Genomic DNA, 26,355 nt, shown 5'->3' with positions numbered 1-26,355 from the left:
CACCCTCCCATCGTCTCTCACACAAAGAAGAGCTGCAGCCCTGATGAGAGCCGTGTGGATCTTTCTTTTCTTCAGATGGATTATCTTTTTGGGAATATGGACAGATAAATTCATCACCCTCATGCAGATTGGATTACACAGGATCTACATGACATCAAATATCAAGACAATAATTTAAGATATGGACATCAGAGGCTTTTGTCAGTGCTGGAAATGGCAAGTAGTCTGCTCCTTTCTCCTGTGTAGCTGGGGCTGGGTCTCTGGGCAGCTTCGTTATTCTATTGTTGAGGAGTCTGAGCCGGGGACATTGGTAGGAAATGTAGCTCAGGATCTGGGGATAAAACGTGCAGAGCTCTCTCAGCGCAGGATACATCTGAGACCTGAGAAATACCAAAGATATTTCAGTGTAAATCAGGCAAATGGAGGGCTGGTTGTGAAGGACAGGATTGATAGGGAGAGCCTGTGTGGATCTAGTCCCAGCTGTTTACTGCAGATAGAGGTTGTGGCTGAGAATCCTGTGGAGCTTTTTACCCTAGAAATAGAGATTCTGGATATTAACGATAATTCTCCCACATTCTCATCTAAAGATCGTATTGTTAAGATAACAGAAGTGTTCACAGGTCCTGGTGCTCGGTTTCCATTAGAGATTGCTGAGGATTTAGATATTGGTATAAATGGTGTCAGTCAGTATACACTGAATACAAATCCTTATTTCTCATTGTCTGTGAAAACGCATAAAGATGGAACGCTCATCCCTCAGCTGATACTAGGAAAGGTTTTAGATAGAGAAGAAATACAAGAACATCACCTCATTCTCACAGCTATTGATGGAGGAGAACCGGCCAGATCAGGGACCTGCAGAATAACAATTGTTGTATTAGATGTCAATGATAATCCTCCAGTCTTTAATCAGTCAGTTTATAAAATCAGCATTAGGGAAAATCTGCCACTGAATACTGCAATATTAACATTAAATGCGACAGATCAGGATGACGGAGCAAATGGTGAAATTCAGTTCTCCTTTGATGATCATACATTCAAATCTGCAAAAAAAATATTTTCCTTAAATAACAAAACTGGAGAGATTCATATTAATGGACATGTGGATTATGAAGAAGTTAATTTTTATGAATTATCTATTAAGGCAGAAGACAAAGGCATTCCTATTTTAGAGGGAAGCTGCATAGTTTATGTAGATGTGGAAGATGTAAATGACAATCCACCAAAAATTACATTTTCAACAGTGAATAAGGATATTCCAGAAAATGCTGTAATAGGATCAGTTGTAGGATTTATTAATGTAAAAGATGAAGATTCTGGAAAGAATGGAGAAATAAGATTGAGTTTATCACCAAATGTGCCTTTTAAAATAAGATCTTATGAGAATCGCTATGTATTAATCACAGATGGGAATCTGGATAGAGAGGAAAGCTCCCAATACACTATAGAGCTGACAGCCTCTGATTTAGGGTCTCCCCCTCTATACAGTAAAACAAGCGTCACCATTGAGGTGTCAGATATTAATGATAATGCTCCAGTGTTCACACAGTCTACTTATAATGCTTTCATTAAGGAGAACAGTGACCCCGGGACTCTTCTATGTACAGTATCTGCTACTGACCTAGATGAGGGGGTTAATTCTGATCTGGTTTACTCCATAGTTGAGAGTCAGATTGACGGCTCCTCTGTCTCCTCCTTTGTGTACATTCATTCTAATGATGGGAATATATATGCTCAGCGATCCTTTGACTATGAGCAGATCCAGGTATTACAAATCACCATAAAGGTAGAAGACTCAGGATCTCCACAGTTATCTTCCACTGTCCCCGTCTTTATCTTCATTCTGGATACAAATGACAATCCCCCCTCTCTGCTGTATCCAGAGCACTCTGAGGACCTCATTGTCCAAGAGAAAATTCCCAAGTCTGCAAGTGCTGGATATCTGGTGACAAAACTGTCCGCAGTGGATCTGGACACTGGTCACAATGCCTGGTTGGTGTTTACTCTCATTGACCCCATCAATTATTCATCATTTCAAGTATCTAAATTCACAGGAGAGGTGAGAACTGTAAGAGGATTACAGGAGACCGAGAACATGGAGCAACAACTTGTCATTTCTATCAGTGATCAGGGGACTCCTCCATTATCCACCACAGTGACTGTACTTCTCAGTATAGCGGATGAGGTTATAGTGGAAAGACCAAAATCTGGAGACTTCCTGACCAATTCCAAACCCCCATCAGATATGACTCTGTATCTAATCATCTCCCTAGTGGCCATCAGCTTAGTGTCACTTGTCACCTTCATGATATTATTGGTGAAATGTCTGAGGAAGGACAGTTATGATTACAGCAGTAGTTGCTGTATTCTTGGTGGATCCCAATCCAAATCCTACACAGATCAGTATCAGCCGGCTCTGTACCTGAACACAGACGGGACCTTAAAATACATGGAGGTCAGGATGGTTCCTCCAGGGTCCCAGGGGCAGAATTACCAAACAATTTTACCTCCAGCTCTGGAACAACAAGATTTCAGTATTGTGCAGCCTATAAATTATCCTCAATTAAAGGATGTATATCAAGAAGCCTCATCTGAAGGGAATTTATCAAATGATGCAAAATATGTAAGTTTATAATTTCTATTATAATGCCATATTTCATAGTATATGTGACAAATCAGAAATGGATGTTAACATTTAGAAAATCTAGAATATGTAATCTTTCTTGTTATTATACTAATTATATCTGATTTTTCTCTTTAATATTATTCAGATAATGAAACTGAAACCGCTTAATAAGTTACACTTTGCTCTTGAGCCGTTGCCGTTAAGGCTGATAATATTTTTTATATTATTTTCTGTAATTTTATTTGTATTATCAAATAATTTATAGCATAAATATTATTTTTTAAATATTAGGCCAGTAATTGAGATTGAAGGACAAAATTTACTTTCTTCAATGGCAGATGGCAGTGGTGTCTGTTTAAAAAATGGATTATAGACTGAATCTATTTTCTTTATTTCAATTTCATGATATTTATTGTACCTTGATACCAAGAATCAGCACTTTTTCAGTGTGTTACAATCGTGTATGACATTCCCAGATGTAATATTATTGCAGAATATTCTTACATTCTAGGCATGATAAAGAAGCCAAAAATATACAGAAATATGGGTTCTTTTAACCCCTTTAGGACATGCGCTGTACTAGTGTGGCGCATGTCGTGTCTTCCCCTTTGATGGTGGTGATGGTGGGCGCTGAGCCCACATCAAAGTCACGACAAAGTCAAATGCTGACAGCGGCATTTAACTACCGCTTCCAGCCATCGGACCAGAAATGCGCGCATCGCCGACCCATCAAATGATCAGGGCTCAGCGATTCGTCGGCATGACAACCTGAGGTCTCCTTGAGACCTCTATGGTTGTTGATGTCGGCTTGCTGTGAGCTCCACTCTGTTGTCGGCGCAAATAGCAAGTCTGTAATTCAGCTGCATAGGAGCGAACAGATGATCACTCCTATGTACCAGAGACAATTGAGTTGTGCCAGCTTCTAGCCTCCCATTGAGGCTATTGCAGCATGGCAAAAGTTAAAAAAAAGTTTTAAAAATATGAAAAAAATAAAAAAATATAAGTTTAAATCACTCCCCTTTTTGCCCCATTCAAAATAAAACAATAAAAAAATCAAACATACACATATTTGGTATCACCGCGTTCAGAATCGCCCAAGCTATCAAATAAAAAAATTATTAACCTGATTGCTAAACGGCGTAGCCAGAAAAGAATTAAAAATGCCAGAATTACATTTTTTTGGTCGCCGTGACATTGAATTAACATGCATTACCGGTCGATGAAAAGAATGTATCTGCACAAAAGTGGTATCATTAAAATTGTCAGCTCAGCATGCAAAAAATAGGCCCCCTCCTGACCCAAGATTCTGAAAAATGGAAATGCTACGGGTATCGGAAAATGTCCCCCAAAATTTTTTTTTGCAAAGTTTGAAATTTTTTTCACCACTTAAATAAACAATAACCTAGACAAGTGAACTCGTAATGATGTGGAGAATCACAATAGCATGTTAGTTTTAGCATTTAGTGATCCTGGCAAAAAAGCCAAACAAATAACAAATGTGGGATTGCACTTTTATTTGCAATTTCACCACACTTGGAACTTTTTTCCCGTTTTCTAGTACAAGACATGGTAAAACTAATGGTGTTGTCCAAAAGTACAACTCGTCCCACAAAAAATAAGCCCTCACATGGCCATATTGATGGAAAAATAAAAAAGTTATGGCTCTGGGAAGGAGGGGAGCGAAAAACTAAAACGCAAAAACAAAAAAGGGCTGTGTCTTGAAGGGGTTAAAGTTTGTGCCATAATTATTCTAAAATTTGTTACCATATTACATATATTAGAAATGTAATAACGCAGATTTGTGAAAATTGCTAAAAGAAAAAGTTTAGTATCTATAGTAACCAATCACATTGCAGATTTCATTTTACCAGAGTTGCGTAATATAATAAAAATCTCATCTATAGCTGGTTGATAAGGACAACATTTTTTTTTTCAGTTTTGATATATGAGGCTCACAGAGTCTGATTCATGAAAGCTTTTTGGTAGAATTCTGGCTTGAAAAGCTTTGAAATGTTGCACAATTTTTGCACATTGGAAGTTCGAATGAAAAATGTGTGAATTTTGCCATTTTCATGCTGTTTTCAGCCAGCTCCAATGAAGTAGATATAGTTGGGGCAGGATGAGGGGCCTTACGGGGATCGAACAGGGCATGCTGACTCCCGCTCATCAAAATTCATAATTAGCAGGGGCAATTACTACTCCACTCTACTGTGGAGAGGTGCACTCGGAGGTACACATATCTTTGTGCTTTGATTTTTTCATTAAGAGGTGTTTACCTCTTAATAAATAAGGAGCCTCACACTGCACCCTGTGCCCTTATCAAGACCAGGACTGAGATATTGGATAATTATCATTTGGATAGGTCGTCAGTATGAGATTATTGGGATCCATCACCTCATATCCCATTGGTAAATTGATACTTGATGCCACATACAGCCAAATAACTCACCTCAGACGACTGCGTGGTGCTTGATCTTGAAGTGAATGGAAGCTTATCTGCACCTGTTGAGAACAACTTCTACCACACCACATGTAGATGTAGAGTTTTGGCTCCATAGACTGTATACTTATAGTGGGCACGATACAGGTACCAAATCTTCTAAGGTGATGCCAGTTGTTATTTACCACTCCTCTTATCTTGAGGATCTATCTTGGTCCCTAAAATCCCCTTTTATTGCTTAATCTTATAGCATAAAATAGACAATTTTCCTGAAATCTACCATTGCACTTATAGATGTACAAGACTTTTGTACTGAAATACAATATTGGTAACTTGGATAACTCCTTTCCTTGTACTTGCCGCACAAGACTTTGGCTACATTTGGAATATGACTTTCAGTAACGACATTAAGCCACTCTACTGACTGTGAACTTTACTGATTATCGTTGTCACTGAGTATAGTAACTTGAGCCATCTTCTTGGTCATTAACCAGCTGCTGTTCGAATTTTCCATCAGAACTTGACATTTTTTTCCTGAGAAAACGTAACAAGTGTCTTCTATATGTTAATATAGGCTATGTATTAAGTAAACTAAGTAATAATATTATAGTATTTCACAAGGAAAGTACCATAAATGATATAGTCTCCTTTTATCATAAGATGAGTAGCAAAGATCTGCTATTTGGATATAGAACAATTTACTCATCAATGATGAAAACATGGAATGGTCTCTACAGATTACCCGTTTCTTTATCTTATTTGTTTCCTATACTGAGATACATTTAAAGCTTCTTCTTGATTAATCTGATTGCAAACTATGTATGGAAAAATAAAACTAATGGAGTGAACATAATGTGGATGATAAATTGACCACATACAACAATCGTTCTTCTATAGTTCTACCCTATTAATTTTAAGATGACTTCCTGTATATGTAAGCTTTCCTTCCACCAATTGTTGATTGGAAACCCTAAACACCAGTGATCAATGTGATGTGGTGACTATTACAACCCTCACACTATCTTTACTGCTCCCTTGGAGGCCATTGGCAGCAAGCAGTGCTATGGTGAGGATGACTTGCAAGGAAGTAGAGGAGACCGTCATAGTTCACAACATAAGTCATTTACTGAGATGGTTGAATATTAAAAGACATAACAGGTAATAGGCATTTAGCTTGATAGTTCTCTTAGATAATATTGACTGGAACTTCTGATAGAAGGTTGCACATGGCAGTATTTTACATGCTTCTTCAACACAAATTCACAATTATACAGATCCATCACACCTGAATCTTTCTTCAGCAATCTTTACAGATGCTCCTATGAGGCAAAAATTCAAAATTTCTCTCTAAATCTTCCACAATAGGCTGACACTTTGCAGTCCACCACTGTCCAGGGCTAACCAAAGTAATATCAGGGCTATAAGTAACTCTGTTCCACCGTTGTTCGAATTACATTCCTGTTTTGGCCTTTCCTCGGCTTCCCGCCAAGCTGTTCTTCTTGGATCAAGGTTTATGCCACTTTACCAACTCCTTGTTCTTAGACTCGTAGGATTTATTATCTGTCTGATTGATGTTCACTGTATGTTAACTGCAGGTACACTGATGATCTAGGCCACTACATCCTCTCATGTATCTGAAGTCACTCCCTGAGGTTACTAACACACTGCTATTCTTATTCTCACCTAAACACATTTATTAAGAATACATTACTATAACATATTACAGAAGTCACATCATCTCCAGGGAATGCCGATCATACTTAAACTCTCCTATGTATACAGTAGGTAACAGATACCTTATGTGTTATTGGGTCATTATGATTTTCAGAGGTAGACAATGGCACAAAGGTTCACAGGGATGTAAAAAAGTTATTATCTGTTATTAACCCTTTCAAGACCTTGCCCTTTTCCGTTTTTGCGTTCTTGTTTTTCGCTCCCCTCCTTCCCAGAGCCATAATTTTTTTTATTTTTCCGTCGATATGGCCATTTGAGGGATTGTTGTTTGCGGGACAAGTTGCAATTTTCAACGACATCATTGGTTTTAGCATGTCTTGTACTAGAAAACGGGAAAAAAATTCCAAGTGTGGTGAAATTGCAAAAAAAGGGCAATCCCACATTTGTTTTTTGTTTAGCTTTTTTGCTAGGATTCTCCAGGTCATTATCAGTTCATAGGCACTAAACAATCTAGGTTACGTTTTATCTAAGGGGTAAAAAACAATTCCAAACTTTGCTAAAAAAGAAAAAAATTGCCCAATTTTCCAATACCCATAGCGTCTCCATTTTTCATGATCTGGGATTAGGTGAGGGCTTATTTTTTCCGTGCCGACCTGGTGTTTTTAATACCACTTTGGTGCAGATACGTTCTTTTGATCGCCTGTTATTACATTTTAATGCAATGTCGCGGCGACCAAAGAACCGTAATTCTGGCATTTCAAATTTTTTTCTCACTAGGCTGTTTAGCGATCAGGTTAATCCTTCTTTTTATTGATAGATCGGGCGAATTTGAACGCGGCGATACCAAATATGTGTAGTTTTGATTTTTTTATTTTATTTTGAATGGGGTGAAAGGGGGGTGATTTAAAATTGTATATTTTTTTTTATTTTTTTAACTTTTTTTTACTTTTGCCATGCTTCAATAGCTTCCATGGGAGGCTAGAAGCTGGCATATCCTGATCGGCTCTGCTACTTAGCAGCGATTATCAAATCGCTCCTATGTAGCTGAATTGCAGGCTTGCTATGAGCACTGACCACAGGGTGTCACTCACAGCAATCCGGCATTAGCAACTATAGAGGTCTCAAGGAGACCTCTGGTTGCTATGCCGACACATCGCTGACCCCCGATCATGTGACGGGATCGGCGATGCTCTCATTTCCGGCTGTGAGGCCAGAAGCGCTGGTTAAATGCCGCTGTCAGCATTTGACAGCGGCATTTAACTAGTTAATAGCGGCAGGTGAATCGCGATTTCACCCGCCGCTATTGTGGACACATGTCAGGTGTTCAAAACAGCTGACATATGCCGACTTTGAGGTGGGCTCAACGCTGTAGCCCACATCAAAGCAGGGGATCTGACCTCCGCAGTAATAGTACGGCGGAGGTCAGTAAGGGTTTAAATATTGGAATGGTGTGCTGCTCCATGTGCACATAAAAAGTGTGTGGGAATTTTAGTCTCTACTATGTACACCTTTGCATTTTCTTGTTCTTTTAAAGTTTTGAATAATTTTTCGAATATTCTTATCCTGACTTTTCCTTTCATGCAATTGCACTAAATAGGCTGTACATGTACTAATATTGTACATAATCAGTTGTATTTCTCTGTGCTTAAATATCAGTATTATAGAATAATATACAATACTTAAAAATTAACAGTTTGTTTAAAATATATTATGTGAAGACTATGCTCATTGTAAATATATAGGATGTTTAATTATAAAGCCTGTGTGCTTGCATAATCTCAGATGTCTGTTGATATGTATGTAATATCAGACATCTCTATATTCATATGAATTTCATTTAAATCTAATTTACACAAGAATAAGCAGATTTTTTTAAATAAAGGCCAGAAGAGAATATTCAGTGTTTCCTATCTTTCTCTGTTCTGCTTATTTTCTGCATTTCTAATCATTGACCACTAGAGGGTAGACTTGTCATCCAGTAGATTACTCAGTCTATACCAGAGAATGTGCCCATGTCAGCTGTGCGCTCTCCTCCCCCTGGCTCAGTGATTCACCCTCCCATCGTCTCTCACACAAAGAAGAGCTGCAGCCCTGATGAGAGCCGTGTGGATCGTGCTTTTCTTCAGATGGATTATCTTTTGGGGAATATGGACAGATAAATTCCTCACCCTCATGCAGCTTGGATTACACAGGATCTACATGACATCAAATATCAAGAGAATCATTTAAGATATGGACATCAGAGGCTTTTGTCAGTGCTGGAAATGGCAAGTAGTCTGCTCCTTTCTCCTGTGTAGCTGGGGCTGGGTCTCTGGGCAGCTTCGTTATTCTATTGTTGAGGAGTCTGAGCCGGGGACATTGGTAGGAAATGTAGCTCAGGATCTGGGGATAAAACGTGCAGAGCTCTCTCAGCGCAGGATACATCTGAGATCTGAGAAATACCAAAGATATTTCAGTGTAAATCAGGCAAATGGAGGGCTGGTTGTGAAGGACAGGATTGATAGGGAGAGCCTGTGTGGATCTAGTCCCAGCTGTTTACTGCAGATAGAGGTTGTGGCTGAGAATCCTGTGGAGCTTTTTACCATAGAAATAGAGATTCTGGATATTAATGATAATTCTCCCACATTCTCATCTAAAGATCGTATTATAGAAATCACTGAATTAGTAGAAAGTCCTGGTGCTCGTTTTTCATTAGAGATTGCAAAGGATTTAGATGTCGGTGTGAATGGTGTCAGTCAGTATACACTGAATACAAATCCTTATTTCTCTTTGTCTGTGAAGAATCGTAAAGATGGAACGCTCATCCCTCAGCTGATACTAGAAAAGGTTTTAGACAGAGAAGAAAAAAAAGAACATCACCTCATTCTCACAGCTATTGATGGAGGAGAACCGGCCAGATCAGGGACCTGCAGAATAACAATCGTTGTATCAGATATTAATGATAATCCTCCAGTCTTTAATCAGTCGGTTTATAAAATCAGCATTAGGGAAAATCTGCCACTGAAAACCGTGATATTAACATTAAATGCTACAGATCAGGATGACGGAACGAACGGTGAAATTACATTTTCATTTGATGATCACACATCTAAATCTGCAAAAAGATTATTTGCTTTAAATGAGCAAAATGGGGAAATTTATATCAATGGACATGTGGATTTTGAAGACGTTAATTTTTATGAATTAGCCATTTTAGCTGCAGACAAAGGATTTCCCAAACTGAGGGGAAGCTGCATAGTTAATGTGGAGGTGGAAGATGTTAATGATAATCCCCCAGAAATTACATTTTCTACAGTGACTAATGATATTCCAGAAAATGCTCTAATAGGAACAGTTGTAGGATTTATTAATGTAAGAGATGAGGATTCTGGAAAGAATGGAGAAATAAAACTGAGTTTGTCACCAAATGTGCCTTTTAAAATAAAAACTCATCAGAATCGTTATGCATTGGTCACAAACAAGAATCTGGATAGAGAGGAAACCCCCCAATACACTATAGAGCTGACAGCCTCTGATTTAGGGTCTCCTCCTCTATACAGTAAAACAAGCGTCACCCTCGGGGTGTCAGATATTAATGATAATGCTCCAGTGTTCACACAGTCTACTTATAATGCTTTCATTAAGGAGAACAGTGACCCCGGGACTCTTCTATGTACAGTATCTGCTACTGACCTAGATAAGGGGGTTAATTCTGATCTGGTTTACTCCATAGTTGAGAGTCAGATTGACGGCTCTTCTGTCTCCTCCTTTGTGTACATTCATTCTAATGATGGGAATATATATGCTCAGAGATCCTTTGACTATGAGCAGATCCAGGTTTTACAAATCAACATAAAGGTAGAAGACTCAGGATCTCCACAGTTGTCTTCCACTGTTCCCGTCTTTATCTTCATTTTGGATACAAATGACAATCCCCCCTCTCTGCTGTATCCAGAGCACTCTGAGGACCTCATTGTCCAAGAGAGGATTCCCAAGTCTACAAGTGCTGGATATCTGGTGACAAAACTGTCCGCAGTGGATCTGGACTCTGGTCACAATGCCTGGTTGATGTTTACTCTCATTGATTCCATCAACTATTCCTCATTTCAAGTGTCTAAACTCACAGGAGAGGTGAGAACTGTAAGAGGATTACAGGAGACCGAGAACATGGAGCAACAACTTGTCATTTCTATCAGTGATCAGGGGACGCCTCCATTATCCACCACAGTGACTGTACTTGTCAGTATAGCGGATGAGGTTATAGTGGAAAGACCAAAAACTGGAGACTTCCTGACCAATTCCAAACCCCCATCAGATATGACTCTGTATCTAATCATCTCCCTAGTGGCCATCAGCTTAGTGTCACTTGTCACCTTCATGATATTATTGGTGAAATGTCTGAGGAAGGACAGTTATGATTACAGCAGTAGTTGCTGTATTCTTGGTGGTTCCCAATCCAAATCCTACACAGATCAGTATCAGCCGGCTCTGTACCTGAACACAGACGGGACCTTAAAATACATGGAGGTCAGGATGGTTCCTCCTGGATCCCAAGGTCAGAGTTACCAAACTAATGTACCTCCAGCTCTGGAGCAACAAGATTTTAGTTTTATGAGGAGCCTGGATTTTCCTCAGATGAATGCTATGGTTAAAGACCCCACTGTAGCCTCAGACAGCGCAGCGATGAATGCACTCACTGACACAGAAAAGGTGATATAATGATGTTCTGTCATGTTACTTTACATTAGTCCTTCTGTCAGTGCCCAAGGCCTACTGTTACTGTGACATTGTTAATAGATTAATTATTCGTTATATCTCCACTGTATTTAGGTACTTTAAAAATGTACATTATAGTGTATGGCATAGTACTGTTCCTGTAAAATATACACATGTAGCAGCCACTATCATGACTGGAGCATTTTGCCATGACAATGACGTATCATACCTGCACACCTTAATCGCAAATTCATTAGCAAATTATAGGACAAATATAGCATGAGCCATTATTTTATAACTTTTTTAGCCCTAAAAACTGAGTTAGGCTTGTGAACTAACTGAGTTAGGCTTTTTTTAATTAATAAGTGCTGTCTGATTTTTATAGGCAAGGGTGCTGCTCCCTTTTCTATTTGTCGTAAAGGGATATACATACTGCTGTTGTGTGTTGGTAATGGTGTTAAGATGGTCAAATCTATATTGTGAAATACATATGTGTCTATACATTTATATATGAATGTATGGGAAAAGCAAACACTAGCATCAACATTAAAGGGAATCTGTCTGCATCTAGCTATTCTCTCCTTCCATCTACATAGAATCTTATCAGTAGCAGCTGCCATCTACTATCTCAGAAATGGGAGAGTCTGTCTTCTTTTAATAAAGATTTTACCTCAGAATTGAGAATTTTGGTAATAGTAACAGATCAATTCTGTCAGTAAAAGAATTTGATTTCACTGATAAGATATATTACATAGTTTCTTATTTTCTTGGGCACTATTGGTTTGTGAAATACATTAAAATTACTCTTTAAAGGGATCTATTGCCTCCTGAAAATATTTATGATATAAAAGCAAAGAAAGATATAAAATATTCCTCTAGTATACAAACTAAAAAACCCTGTCAAACTTGGTGATAATATCTTTGAACCATTAAGAGAGGCTTAAGTTGATTGTAGTTGTGTCTCTCTGCTGTCTCACTACTTGATAGTTATGTGAGACTTCATGCTTCTCATATAGAATATGCTGCTGTGGAGAGCAGACTAGGAGTGTTGAGCATGTAAGCTGAGGAATTTCGGTTATCTTCATACAAAGGTAAAACTCTCATCTTCACACTAGATTTAGTTATTTAAGAGGATATGTAAGATGTTTTTATGAGTATTATGGAGCAGCAGAAGAAGAAGGCTAGAAACAGCAACAGCAGTGCTGTCACAGCTCCTCCTTAGCATGATGTGGCTAAGCATTTCGTGGTAAACTCAGATGAACACATCACAGGCAGCTGATTCCGTGTTTTGCAGTTTAACATTTTACAGACAATTATATCCTCCTTTATGTCAACTGCTTTATACACATGGTCATTAAATTCCATGGCTGAGTAAATAACAATGCTCAATATGAGGTAAAGTCTGGGGTTTCAGCTGCATTTGAGGTAAATTTTTGTGTGATTTGTGCTACATTGATTTACCTTTAATAACTTTATAAGAGAAATAAACAAACTGATCCTCATTTGGTATTCTTTGAACCTGAAAGTCAACAAAATATCAAAAAATGCCAAATTTTTCCAGATCTGAGCATGAGGTGCTAATCTACCATCAAGAAGCTGTATAGAAACACTCTAGTACTTACAATTAGTTTGTTCCAGAGAAATGAATCTCAACAGATTTTGAGGTAAAATGAACATCAAGCCTTTCTGTAATGCTAAAAGAAGTAATCTGGGTTGCTAATGATGTGAATTTAAGAAAATAATAATTTCACCTACTGTCAGTTTTTTATATATCTTTTAGGTCTTCTTTAACGAGTTAATTACAGGATCATTTTACCCATTTTCTGACCAGTCACATTTTCAAGTTTTATTGTATATGTGCTTGTATTGGCTCTAAAAAATGTTCCCTTTTGAAAACTCAACACAATTTTACATTTTTTTCAAGATACATTTGGTTAATTTTTTTTATTATTTTTGTAGTCTTTTTACTACTGCAAAATACCACTAAAACATTTTTAACTGCATTCTTTTAGTTTTTATAATTATTTATATTTTCATTTATTACACACAATGTGGTTTCCTTAAGGTATTCAAAGACCTTTTGGGGGCACTTCAACATATTAATATTCTTATTATTGCTGATGTTCCTGTAACTGGGGCTTTTATGTTAGCCCAAGTCATAGAAGAAATTCAGACTCCTGGGATAAAGAGTTGAGTGGGTCTCCTAGGGTCCAGCAGCTCCTGCTCCCTTTCCTTCCATCATCCAGCTATCACATGACTGCTGGGTCCAGAGGAGGAAGCACTGTCAGTGCTCTCAATTGCAGTATACACAAAGCTTGTTCAACATTGTGTATATAGTGATGGAGAAGGTTAACATGGTAATAAACTAAGTTATTATCTCTGTGGGAACACTGAAAGAAGCACCCACCTCCACACAGTTGCACGATCTCCTGTCAGCTGCTTACTCTATATTCACATTTTATAATGTCACTACAGAGTAAAATATGGAATTCTCTAATGTTTAAATTTTATGATTGGTCCAGAAGTAGTTAAACTTACTCAATATAGTAATACTGCCATTTATTTTTTTAAACAAAATATTATTGTAAATGCACAGTAACCATGAAGAAATCTAAGGTCTAGAAAATTGTTTAATATTGTAAGTTATTATAACAATCTAACTTTTTATTTACTTGTTTAATTAGATTTATCACTGTACTATATACTGCAATCATTGCAAACAGATTTGGAATACATAGTATTGCAGCATTTCTGAAACAGCATTGTCATAAAAAATAAAGCGGCATATCAATAATACCTAATGAAAAGCTGTTTTTGTAACTCATAGCATACAATCGCAGAGCAGTTTTAATTTATTAGTAATGTGGCCTGTGTGATGATATGTTTGGTGTCTGCATCAATTAGGATGTAATTAGAAATTAAATTGTGCCTGTTCCCTGTAGATTGACAATAAGCACTCAGAATGGTTTCCTGTGGTGGACTTAATGCGGGCAGACTCAGAAACTGTGAAATTTTAGATATACAGATGGCCTGTATTTCTGCAATTATGTGAAAATCATTACGTGGTCTTATGTCATTAGCTGGATAAAAAATGACACATTTGTAAAGGTGTAATTTATTGTTTGTAGGGTCAAAACATTTTAATTATGCAGAATATAGAAATGTGCGAATCGCGTTGTACTGAAATTTTAGGAATTTGCTGAACCCTGTAAATTGAAACAATTTGCTGTTCAATTGGCGGAAATCACCTGTAATAGCCATCACCATTTTACATTTCGCAAAAGACCTCATGAGCCAGAAAAAGATCACATGACAATGGGCGGGCTTTCCCATAAGGCATTTACGCTATTGCATCACATGGTATAGCAAACCCAATCAAGAGGAACTATCATAGGCTGTATAAAAGCAAACAAAGGAAATGCAGCAGCTATTTTGTGACGAATCTGAATAATGAGTGGACATTGCAGCTGGCAACTTAGCCATGGAGAGGAGTGAAAGCCAAAAAATACTGTACATAATGTGTCATACAATATTTTTAGGCTTTGGAGCAATTTTGATTTGCCGCCAATCTATTCACATCAAATCAAATTTCATTGGAAAATTTTATAAAGCTGGTAAATATGAATTTCAAAAGATCGGATCATCTCCAGTGGAATTGCCTTGACTACATAATCCTATTAACAACCCATAAACGTAGATTAATCATAATAACAAAGTGAAAATGAACATACTCAAGCAAAATTAAAGAGGTTGTCACATTAAAGGGAAACTGTCAGCAGGTTTTTAGAGCATGCTGTCGGGGTTAAAACACAGATTTCAGGGATTCTTTCATTAGTAAGCACTTTTGTTTGCTTGCAATAATTTTAGCACCAGTAGCTTATCATTGATTTGACATAGCCGCTTGTGCCGTCTGGTCAAGCAATAGACATTGCACATACAGACCTTGTGGAGGGCGGGGTTAGCTTTCTCAGCTCTACGTCATTGCTAAATCTAAGGGTATGTGCACACGATGCAGATTTAGTGCAGATTTAGTGCAAAACTGCAGCAGATTTTTCTGCAGCAGAAACGCTGCAGAACTGCACTGTGATTTACAGTACAATGTAAATCAATATGAAAAAAAAGCTGTGCACATGGTGCAGAAAAATCTGCACAGAAATGCTGCAGATTTCAAAGAAGCACTGCATGTCACTTCTTTTGTGCAGTTCTGCGGCGTTTCTGCACCCCTCCATTATAGAAATCAACAGTAGTAAAATCTGCACAAAAAACGCTTAAAAAACGCATAAAAAACGCACAAAAAACGCATAAAAAACACAAAAAACGCATAAAAAACGCACCTGCAGATTCTGCCAGGAGATGCAGATTTAGTGCAGAAAATTCTGCACCACATTTCCTACATGTGCACATAGCCTAAAAGCTCTGATTGTGTGAGAATGGCTGCACCCAGAAATCTAAGTGATCTATGGTTGGAATCAGGGTCTCTTTGCATACATCATGCTGCTCTCAGATGAGGTAGCAAAAACCTGCTGACATATTCCCTATTAGAAAACCCATTTTCATTCATCTTACTTAGGCATAAAGAATTAGAATCCAAAACAATTATATTATTAATAGAGAAAGTGATATTCTGTGTTACCTTACTCATCTGATAATTTTTTACTATTAGCAGTAGTGGTGCATTTTTATGTATATCAGTTAAAATATGTACATTTCTTCATACATTTTCTTTGCAATATGTAATTGTCTTATAATTTGTATTTTATTATTACTAGTGTAAGTGTATACTAAAGAATTGTAGGAGTTTCTGCAGTGAATTCATTTTTTAGTTTTACTATTAGAAGTAATTCATAGCATTGTCCAGCAGAGGGCAGACTTGTCATCCTCTAGGAATTTTCATCTACTTCAGAGAATGTGCTCATGTCAGCGGTGCGCTCTCCTCCCCCTGGCTCAGTGATTCACCCTCCCATCGTCTCTCACACAAAGAAGAGCTGCTGCTCTGATGAGAGCTCTGCGGATGTATTTTTTCCTTGGATTTACTGATTTCTTTTGGGGTGGAACTGTGATTTCTTACAATAATCCTCATGCAGCTTGGATTACACAGGATCTACATGACATCAAATATCAAGAGAATCATTTAAGATATGGACATCAGAGGCTTTTGTCAGTGCTGGAAATGGCAAGTAGTCTGCTCCTTTCTCCTGTGTAGCTGGGGCTGGGTCTCTGGGCAGCTTCGTTATTCTATTGTTGAGGAGTCTGAGCCGGGGACATTGGTAGGAAATGTAGCTCAGGATCTGGGGATAAAACGTGCAGAGCTCTCTCAGCGCAGGATACATCTGAGATCTGAGAAATACCAAAGATATTTCAGTGTAAATCAGGCAAATGGAGGGCTGGTTGTGAAGGACAGGATTGATAGGGAGAGCCTGTGTGGATCTAGTCCCAGCTGTTTACTGCAGATAGAGGTTGTGGCTGAGAATCCTGTGGAGCTTTTTACCCTAGAAATAGAGATTCTGGATATTAATGATAATTCTCCCTCATTTATATCTAATGATCATAATATTGAAATTACTGAGGCTTTTACTACTCCTGGTGCTCAATTTGAATTAGAAATTGCACAGGATTTAGATGTCGGTGTGAATGGTGTCAGTCAGTATACACTGAATACAAATCCTTATTTCTCATTGTCTGTGAAGAATCGTAAGGATGGAACGCTCATCCCTCAGCTGATACTAGAAAAGGTTTTAGACAGAGAAGAAAAACAAGAACATCACCTCATTCTCACAGCTATTGATGGAGGAGAACCGGCCAGATCAGGGACCTGCAGAATAACAATCGTTGTATTAGATATTAATGATAATCCTCCAGTCTTTAATCAGTCAGTTTATAAAATCAGCATTAGGGAAAATCTGCCTCTAAATACTGTGATATTAACCCTGAATGCGACAGATCAGGATGACGGAGCCAATGGTGAGATACAGTATATTTTTGGGAGTCACACATCTGAATCTGCCAAAGCAATATTTGATCTAAATCAGCACAGCGGAGACATTTTCTTAATAGGAACTGTTGACTTTGAGGACATGAATTTTCATGAGCTGGCAATTAGAGCAGTGGATAAAGGATTACCGAAGCTTATAGGGAACTGCCTAGTTCAGGTGGAAATAGAAGATGTAAATGATAATCCTCCAGAAATTTCTTTCCTCTCAACGAAAACTAATATCCCAGAAAATGCTCAAATGGGAACTGTTGTTGGATTTATCAGTGTGACAGACAAAGATTCGGGGAAAAATGGGGAAGTAAAAGTTAATGTGTCCCCAAAAATACCATTTAAAATTAGACTTAATAAAAACCGTTATTCCCTTGTCACAGATGGGAATCTGGACAGAGAGGAAACCCCCCAATACACTATAGAGCTGACAGCCTCTGATTTAGGGTCTCCTCCTCTGTACAGTAAAACAAGCGTCACCCTCGAGGTGTCAGATATTAATGATAATGCTCCAGTGTTCACACAGTCTACTTATAATGCTTTCATTAAGGAGAACAGTGACCCCGGGACTCTTCTATGTACAGTATCTGCTACTGACCTAGATGAGGGGGTTAATTCTAACATGGTTTACTCCATAGTTGAGAGTCAGATTGACGGCTCCTCTGTCTCCTCCTTTGTGTACATTCATTCTAATGATGGGAATATATATGCTCAGAGATCCTTTGATTATGAGCAGATCCAGGTTTTACAAATCACCATAAAGGTAGAAGACTCAGGATCTCCACAGTTGTCTTCCACTGTCCCCGTCTTTATCTTCATTCTGGATACAAATGACAATCCCCCCTCTCTGCTGTATCCAGAGCACTCTGAGGACCTCATTGTCCAAGTGAGGATTCCCAAGTCTGCAAGTGCTGGATATCTGGTGACAAAACTGTCCGCAGTGGATCTGGACTCTGGTCACAATGCCTGGTTGATGTTTACTCTCATTGACTCAATCAACTATTCATCATTTCAAGTGTCTAAATTCACAGGAGAGGTGAGGACTGTAAGAGGATTACAGGAGACCGAGAACATGGAGCAACAACTTGTCATTTCTATCAGTGATCAGGGGACGCCTCCATTATCCACCACAGTGACTGTACTTCTCAGTATAGCGGATGAGGTTATAGCAGAAAATACAAAATCTCATGATTTTCTCTCAAATTCCAAGACATCATCAGACGTCACATTATATTTGATTATTTCTCTTGTGGCCATCAGTGTGGTTTCCCTTGTCACATTCATTATTCTACTTGTGAAATGCTTAAGAAAGGAGGATAGTGAAAGCTTTAGTAGCTGCTGTTTTCTAGATAAACACCAAGCCAAGACATTTACGGACCAGTATCAGCCAGCTCTTTACCTGAACTCTGATGGGACATTGAAGTATATGGAGGTTAGGATGGTTCCTCCAGAACCTCAGGGACAATGCTATGCAGCTTGTTTTCCCTGGGCCAATGACAAGCTGGATTACAGTTCTATAAAGCCACTAAATTTTCCTCAGTTGCAAGATATGACAGGGGAGATTATTAACCCTTCGTCTGATGTAGGCTGGCAAAATGGAAATCAGGTGAGTTCTTAAAGCATCATTAGTAAAATGAATTCTCCACAAAAAAAATTTTTAGAGATATTTTTTCATCCAGTTGAGAGGTTTCCTTTTTTTATAAATTCTATGCTCTTAGCATAATGCGTACAAATTAAATGGTTTAGTAGTTTTTAATATTGAGATACATTTTGCTCTCAGTTAGGTCCATGATTTAATATTTTTTATGTTTTAGTAATTAATATCATGTTAAAGAATCTAACATATTTCAATTTTTATATTATCTTTTTCCATAATTTCTGAAGTGTTTATTTTTTTATTAACTAATAATTTAATAAGAATTTTGTGCAATACATTGTTAAAAATGTAGTTCTTTCAAATAGATATTTTACCTTCAGTTTTAGTTGATTAAATGAGGCAGAATTATTGATGTTATATTAGTTTTCGAACTTTTAAACATTGAAAAATTTGCATTTAAATGTATTTTGTTAAAAGACTACGGTAATTTTAGCAAAGTGTCTTAACATTGTGTGAATGATGAGAAGTGAAAAAGAAGTCTGACATCACTATATTAAGATTAAGTTCAATGATAAATGCCTTCAAACAAAATCAATTTTTTCTTTTTCTGTCGATTGACACTTTTTAAGATCATACCGATCTAACCAGGACACGTGATCTTGAAATATGTTGGCAAATAGAAAAATAAAGAACACAAAATGTTAGCATAGAGCCAACAACAAGCTTCTTTTTTGCTTGTTCTCTTCATCTACTATTTCCTTTGATCATGTTTGTTGGTAAATCATGGGCTGCAGCTGAACATTGAACATTTAATTTCAAGGCCAAGAGAGGTATTGTATCCTGAGTGCAAAAATAAAAGGTGAACAAATCCAACACAACGAGATAAGCTTGAAGGGGAACACAATCTGGGTACACAACTTTCTTTACAGGATTGCCGTAGTACTGTTGGTGTCTTTTGTTTTTCTTAATGATGAGTGGCATTATGGTGGTTCAGAATGGGACCTCATTAGTGATGAGCGAGTGTGCTTGAGTTTTCTGAGCATGCTCGTGTGTTCTCCGAGTGTTTTGGGCTTGCTCATATACTATGTCTGAGTCTCTGCAGCTGCATGATTTGCGGCTGCTAGACAGCCTGAATAAATGTGAGGATCCCCTAACAAACAGGCAATCCCTGCATGTGTTTATGTTGTCTAATAGCCACAAATCATGCAGCTACAATCTACGAGCATGCCAAAATACTCGGAAAACACCCTAGCATGCTCGGAAAACTCTAGTAATGAGCACACTCGCTCATCACTGGACCTTATATTCACACGTATTTTAGTTCAGTGGGATAAAACAGCATTGATAATGGAACACAAAAAGACACAAGTCCATCATGTTTAACCGATTGTCAAATATTTTGATCCAGGGGAAGGTAAAAACCCCATGAAGCAGATGCCCCATAATTGCTCCATATTATAGGAAACATTTCTTTCCAACTCCACATACGGTAATCAGACATTAGTTGATCCAAAAAGGACATGTATCTTTTTTGGATCAGCGTCCATCACAGTGGCGAGTGCCCATAACCTGTAATGTTATATTTTTCAAGAAATACTGTTGAGAGTTTGTGTCTGCAAGGAGTGAAAACAGATTTAACCATCTGTGATATATATATAGCTCAGCAGGTTTTGATGACAACATGGTCATTTCTGATTATAAGATGTTACTATGGTCATGGAAACAAGTTAGGAAGGACAAATCTAGTCATTTGAATCCCCATATGATTTATGGTGACAATACTGTATCCAAAGGCCAGACATCTGCTGATAAAATGGCTTGTGTAACCTAAAGGTACCGTCACACTTAGCGACACTGCAGCGATACCGACAACGATCCGGATCGCTGCAGCGTCGCTGTTTGGTCGCTGGAGAGCTGTCACACAGACCGCTCTCCAGCGACCAACGATCCCGAGGTCCCCGGTAACCAGGGTAAACATCGGGTAACTAAGCGCAGGGCCGCGCTTAGTAACCCGATGTTTACCCTGGTTACCATCGCTAAAGTAAAAAAAACAACCGCTACATACTTACCTACCGCTGTCTGTCCACGGCGCTCTGCTTCTCTGCTCTGGCTCTGAGCGCCAGGCAGCCGGAAAGCAGAGCGGTGACGTCACCGCTCTGCTTTCCGGCCGCTGTGCTCACAGCCAGAGCAGAGAAGCAGAGCGCCAGGGACAGACAGCGGTAGGTAAGTATGTAGTGGTTGTTTTTTTTACTTTAGCGATGGTAACCAGGGTAAACATCGGGTTACTAAGCGCGGCCCTACGCTTAGTTACCCGATGTTTACCCTGGTTACCAGCGAAGACATCGCTGAATCGGTGTCACACACGCCGATTCAGCGATGTCTGCGGGGAGTCCAGCGACGAAACAAAGTTCTGGACTTTCTTCCCCGACCAGCGACAGCACAGCAGGGGCCTGATCGCTGCTGCCTGTCACACTGGACGATATCGCTAGCCAGGACGCTGCAACGTCACGGATCGCTAGCGATATCGTCTAGTGTGACGGTACCTTAAGGTATGATATCTGCTAGGTGAACATTGGCCATATTCTGTTGAAGCAGCATTTAGCCTATCCAAATTGGAAGTGCTCTTCTAAGACAACGGATTAATTCAAATCATGAGATGCCTCTATATTTGTAAAAATGTTGCTGCACAGTATTGTAGAATTTATCGTAATATTGTAGAATTTGCGTCACCTTTGCCTTCATTGGGAAATACCATACCTTTGCCATTTTTTATCATTCACTACTGATTTTTACTATTTTACTTACACAACTATATGATATTTTACTTCACCTACATAAATAGTAATCTATGGATTCAATTTCATTTCTTAAATTATATAATTAAGTGATCTTCCTATAAATTAATCATCATGTAGGGTCACAACCTTGCAGAAATTTGTATTACATCTATTATACTTCTGTAAATCTGAAAGAAAAAAAATCAACTTGTAGTTCACAATTTTGGCCAGCAGAGGGCAGACTTGTCATTTCATATCATGCTAAGCTTCCCCAGCTTATCTGTTCATTCTGCATCATCACTCTCCTCCCCCTGGCTCAGTGATTCACCCTCCCACCTTTCCTCACACAAAGAAGAGCTGCTGCAACAATGACGGACCAGACGACATTATGGACGAGAGATAAGGGATTTAATCCATAAAAAAAATACTGATGGGAACAATAGCAAAGGATTTTATTGAGAATTCATGCAAACAGGACTTAAGATATGGACTACAGAAGATCACCGAAGGCTTGGGCACGGCAAGTAGTCTGCTCCCTTCTCCTTTATAGCTGGGGCTGGGTCTCTGGGCAGCTGCGTTATTCTGTCGCTGAGGAGTCTCATCCAGGGACTGTTGTGGGGAACGTAGCTCGGGATCTGGGGATAAATCGTGTGAATTTGGATAATCGCAGGCTTCATTTAGGGACAGAAGGAAGCAGCAGATATTTTATAATTGACCAGAATAGGTTTCTCCTTGTAGGACAAAGAATAGATAGAGAGGAGCTGTGTGGATCTACTGTGAACTGTCTACTGCATGCAGAGATTATGGTACAAGATCCATTAGAGCTGTTTAATCTGGAGATTACAATATTAGACATCAATGATAATTCCCCAGTATTTCCCGTTGATAAGCAAGAAATAAAAATTATGGAACAGCATTCTAGCCCCGGTGCACGATTTCTATTAGAAACAGCACAAGACCCCGATGTGGCTGCTAACAGCATAAACCAGTATAAGCTCAATACAAATCCATACTTTGCTCTGTCCATCACTAACCAGAACGATGGACTGATAATTCCAGAACTGGTGCTACAAAAGATTCTGGACAGGGAAGAAAAGAAAGAGCACAGGCTTCTCCTTACTGCACTGGATGGAGGAGAAAAGCCTCGTACAGGGACATTGCAGATCACGGTCACAATATATGATATTAACGATAATGCACCAGCGTTTTCTCAATCAGTTTATAACATCCAGATCCCAGAAAATCTGCCTTTAAAAACAGTAATTGTAAAATTAAATGCGACAGATAGGGATGAAGGGCTGAATGGAGTGATTGAATATTCATTTCATCGCAATACCCCAGATGCAGCAAGGAAAATATTTGACTTAAATCCACAGACGGGTGAAATCTTCGTAAAAGGAAATGTAGACTATGAAGAAGCTTTTTTTTATGAGTTATCTATAAAGGCAGTAGATAAAGGAGTTCCAGAAATGGAAGGACGATGCGCTGTACAGGTAGAAATAGTGGATGTGAACGATAACAGCCCAGAAATTATATTTACAGCCAATTATAATCCAGTTCCCGAAAATGTTCTAGAAGGAACAGTAATCGGTTTAATAACAGTCAGAGATAAGGATTCTGGTAAAAATGGAGGGATCAGTCTGGAAGTGTCACCAGATTTGCCCTTCAAATGCCAGCCCATGTCGCAGCGTTACGCTCTGGTCACTAGTGGACATCTGGACAGGGAGAAGATCTCACAATATACCATTATACTGACGGCATCAGATCTGGGGTCTCCGTCTCTCAGCAGCCAGATTACAATCAGCCTTAATATCTCTGATGTGAATGATAATCCTCCAGCATTTCTGCACAATGTGTACAACGCCTTCATACCAGAAAACAATGAGGCCGGCAGACTGTTATGTTCGGTGTCTGCTGTAGATCCGGATGAAGGAGATAATGCAAACCTCATTTACTCTATCACTGAGAGCCACATCCACGGTTCTCCTGTCTCTTCATTCGTCTACATTAACTCCGACACCGGGAATATTTATGCTCAAAGGTCTTTTGACTACGAACAATTCCAGGTTCTGCAGATCACAGCGAGAGTGGAAGATTCTGGATCTCCAAAATTATCCTCCAATGTTTCCGTCTTCATATTTATTCTGGATACAAATGACAACCCTCCCACTATCTTATACCCAGAGAACACAGCGGAGACCATTGCTCAGGAGACCATCCCAAGATCTGCAGCTGCTGGGTATTTAGTCAGTAAGGTGTCTGCCGTGGATGTGGATTCTGGGCACAATGCCTGGCTCCTCTATAGTCTGGTGCAGTCTGCCGGTCCTGCTTTATTCCACATCTCAGAATACACAGGAGAAGTCAGGACTCTCCGAGGTTTACATGAGATGGATAACACGGAGCAGAGACTTGTGATTGCCGTCAGGGACCATGGAGAACCTTCTATGACCACCACAGCTACCATCATTGTGAATATATTAGACTCTGTGGCTCAGGAAAGTCCTAAGTCTCAAGACTTTCTTACAAATGCCAAATCTGCTCCAGACCTGACTCTGTATCTTATCGTCTCCCTTGTGGCCATCAGCGCAGTTTTTCTGGTCACATTTTCTATATTACTTGTCCGATGCCTTAGAAAGAATTATGATTCTGGGTGTGGATTCTGCTTCTCTGACAAATCCCTTTCTACATCCTACATGGATCAGTACAAACCAACCCTTTACCTGAACACAGATGGGACACTGAAGTACATGGAGGTGCGGATGGCTCCACCAGATCCACCATCACAGTGTTACCCTGGATGTTTTCCTCCAGCTCCGGTTGCTGATTTTGCATTTACAACTCCATCTGATTGTTCTCAGCTTACTGACATATGCAGAGAAACAACAGCAATCACAGACTCAGACAATGTCAGTGAACACCAGGTGAGATACCTTCATACATTCCCCCTTCTCTTTGTATATCTATTTTACTAGGTGGATTAATAAGGTCAACCAGTATGCCTCTTAGGAAATATTGACGTGTTTCCAGCCCGATACTTTACATATCTCATAATACTTTTCTAGCAGGTATTATACAATATCCAGAAACAAATTATGAATGTATAGAATGGCTCCAAGTACAAATTGAAATACTTTTTATTTTTAAAATCTTACTATTTATTTTCATAAAATGATTTAAAAAATATTAAAATCATAATACACAGATAAAGTTACTGGGGGAGAATACATACTGTATGTAATATGAAATGTTGCATGCCACAATCTTTCTCTATGTTTTCCATATAGTAAAGCCTTCATTTGTCTTTGTACAACTTTGGAGTAATGTGCTGCTATGTATTGGCCTATATATATGTATTTTGGGGAATGTAAAGCACACAGCCTTTAAGGAACCATAGATAGTTATTATTACTCCTTTTTATTACCATTTTTAGTATTAGAAAAAATAAACCTGCTGGATAGAGATGAGCAAATCAGCCAAAAATTTGAATTTGTCAGGTCTTTCAGATTTTTCTAGTAAATTTGATTAACAGAATTTTTTTTACCTGCAAATTTAATGCCCCTTACTATGTTCGGGGGTCTCTTCAAACCCCGAGCATAATAAACATAAGATGTACAAACATGAAAAATCACTTATTATTATTATTATTTATTATTATAGTGCCATTTATTCCATGGCGCTTTACATGTAAGGAGGGGTATACAGTGGGGCAAAAAAGTATTTAGTCAGTCAGCAATAGTGCAAGTTCCACCACTTAAAAAGATGAGAGGCGTCTGTAATTTACATCATAGGTAGACCTCAACTATGGGAGACAAACTGAGAAAAAAAAATCCAGAAAATCACATTGTCTGTTTTTTTAACATTTTATTTGCATATTATGGTGGAAAATAAGTATTTGGTCAGAAACAAAATTTCATCTCAATACTTTGTAATATATCCTTTGTTGGCAATGACAGAGGTCAAACGTTTTCTGTAAGTCTTCACAAGGTTGCCACACACTGTTGTTGGTATGTTGGCCCATTCCTCCATGCAGATCTCCTCTAGAGCAGTGATGTTTTTGGCTTTTCGCTTGGCAACACGGACTTTCAACCCCCTCCAAAGGTTTTCTATAGGGTTGAGATCTGGAGACTGGCTAGGCCACTCCAGGACCTTGAAATGCTTCTTATGAAGCCACTCCTTCGTTGCCCTGGCGGTGTGCTTTGGATCATTGTCATGTTGAAAGACCCAGCCACGTTTCATCTTCAATGCCCTTGCTGATGGAAGGAGGTTTGCACTCAAAATCTCACGATACATGGCCCCATTCATTCTTTCATGTACCCGGATCAGTCGTCCTGGCCCCTTTGCAGAGAAACAGCCCCAAAGCATGATGTTTCCACCACCATGCTTTACAGTAGGTATGGTGTTTGATGGATGCAACTAAGTATTCTTTTTCCTCCAAACACGACAAGTTGTGTTTCTACCAAACAGTTCCAGTTTGGTTTCATCAGACCATAGGACATTCTCCCAAAACTCCTCTGGATCATCCAAATGCTCTCTAGCAAACTTCAGACGGGCCCGGACATGTACTGG

The 26,355-nt window shown here is 38.8% G+C and overlaps 1 protein-coding gene across 36 annotated transcripts in view; it reads left to right on the top strand.

Annotated features, from left to right (window-relative positions):
• Nucleotides 1-26,355, top strand: part of LOC138675454 (protocadherin gamma-A4-like) — a 732,953-nt gene that overhangs the window by 534,391 nt on the left and 172,207 nt on the right. For 2 of the 36 annotated variants that reach the window (XM_069763641.1, XM_069763640.1), the window contains exon 1: nt 7,919-11,429. The exons of 31 other annotated variants lie outside the window; for them this stretch is intronic. In XM_069763641.1, coding sequence (XP_069619742.1) covers nt 8,973-11,429 — 2,457 coding nt within the window. In that variant the 5' untranslated portion in view covers nt 7,919-8,972. Of the gene's footprint in view, nt 1-22; nt 2,624-7,918; nt 11,430-16,389; nt 19,022-22,138; nt 24,711-26,355 lie in introns of those variants that run through there. 3 more of the 36 variants (XM_069763650.1, XM_069763642.1, XM_069763672.1) reach the window with 3 other exon arrangements.

This window comes from Ranitomeya imitator, chromosome 4, assembly GCF_032444005.1.
Source record: "Ranitomeya imitator isolate aRanImi1 chromosome 4, aRanImi1.pri, whole genome shotgun sequence".
Taxonomy (NCBI): domain Eukaryota; kingdom Metazoa; phylum Chordata; class Amphibia; order Anura; family Dendrobatidae; genus Ranitomeya; species Ranitomeya imitator.
The sequence above is the reverse complement of the archived record's forward strand: the minus strand, read 5'-3'. Positions and strand labels throughout refer to the sequence as shown.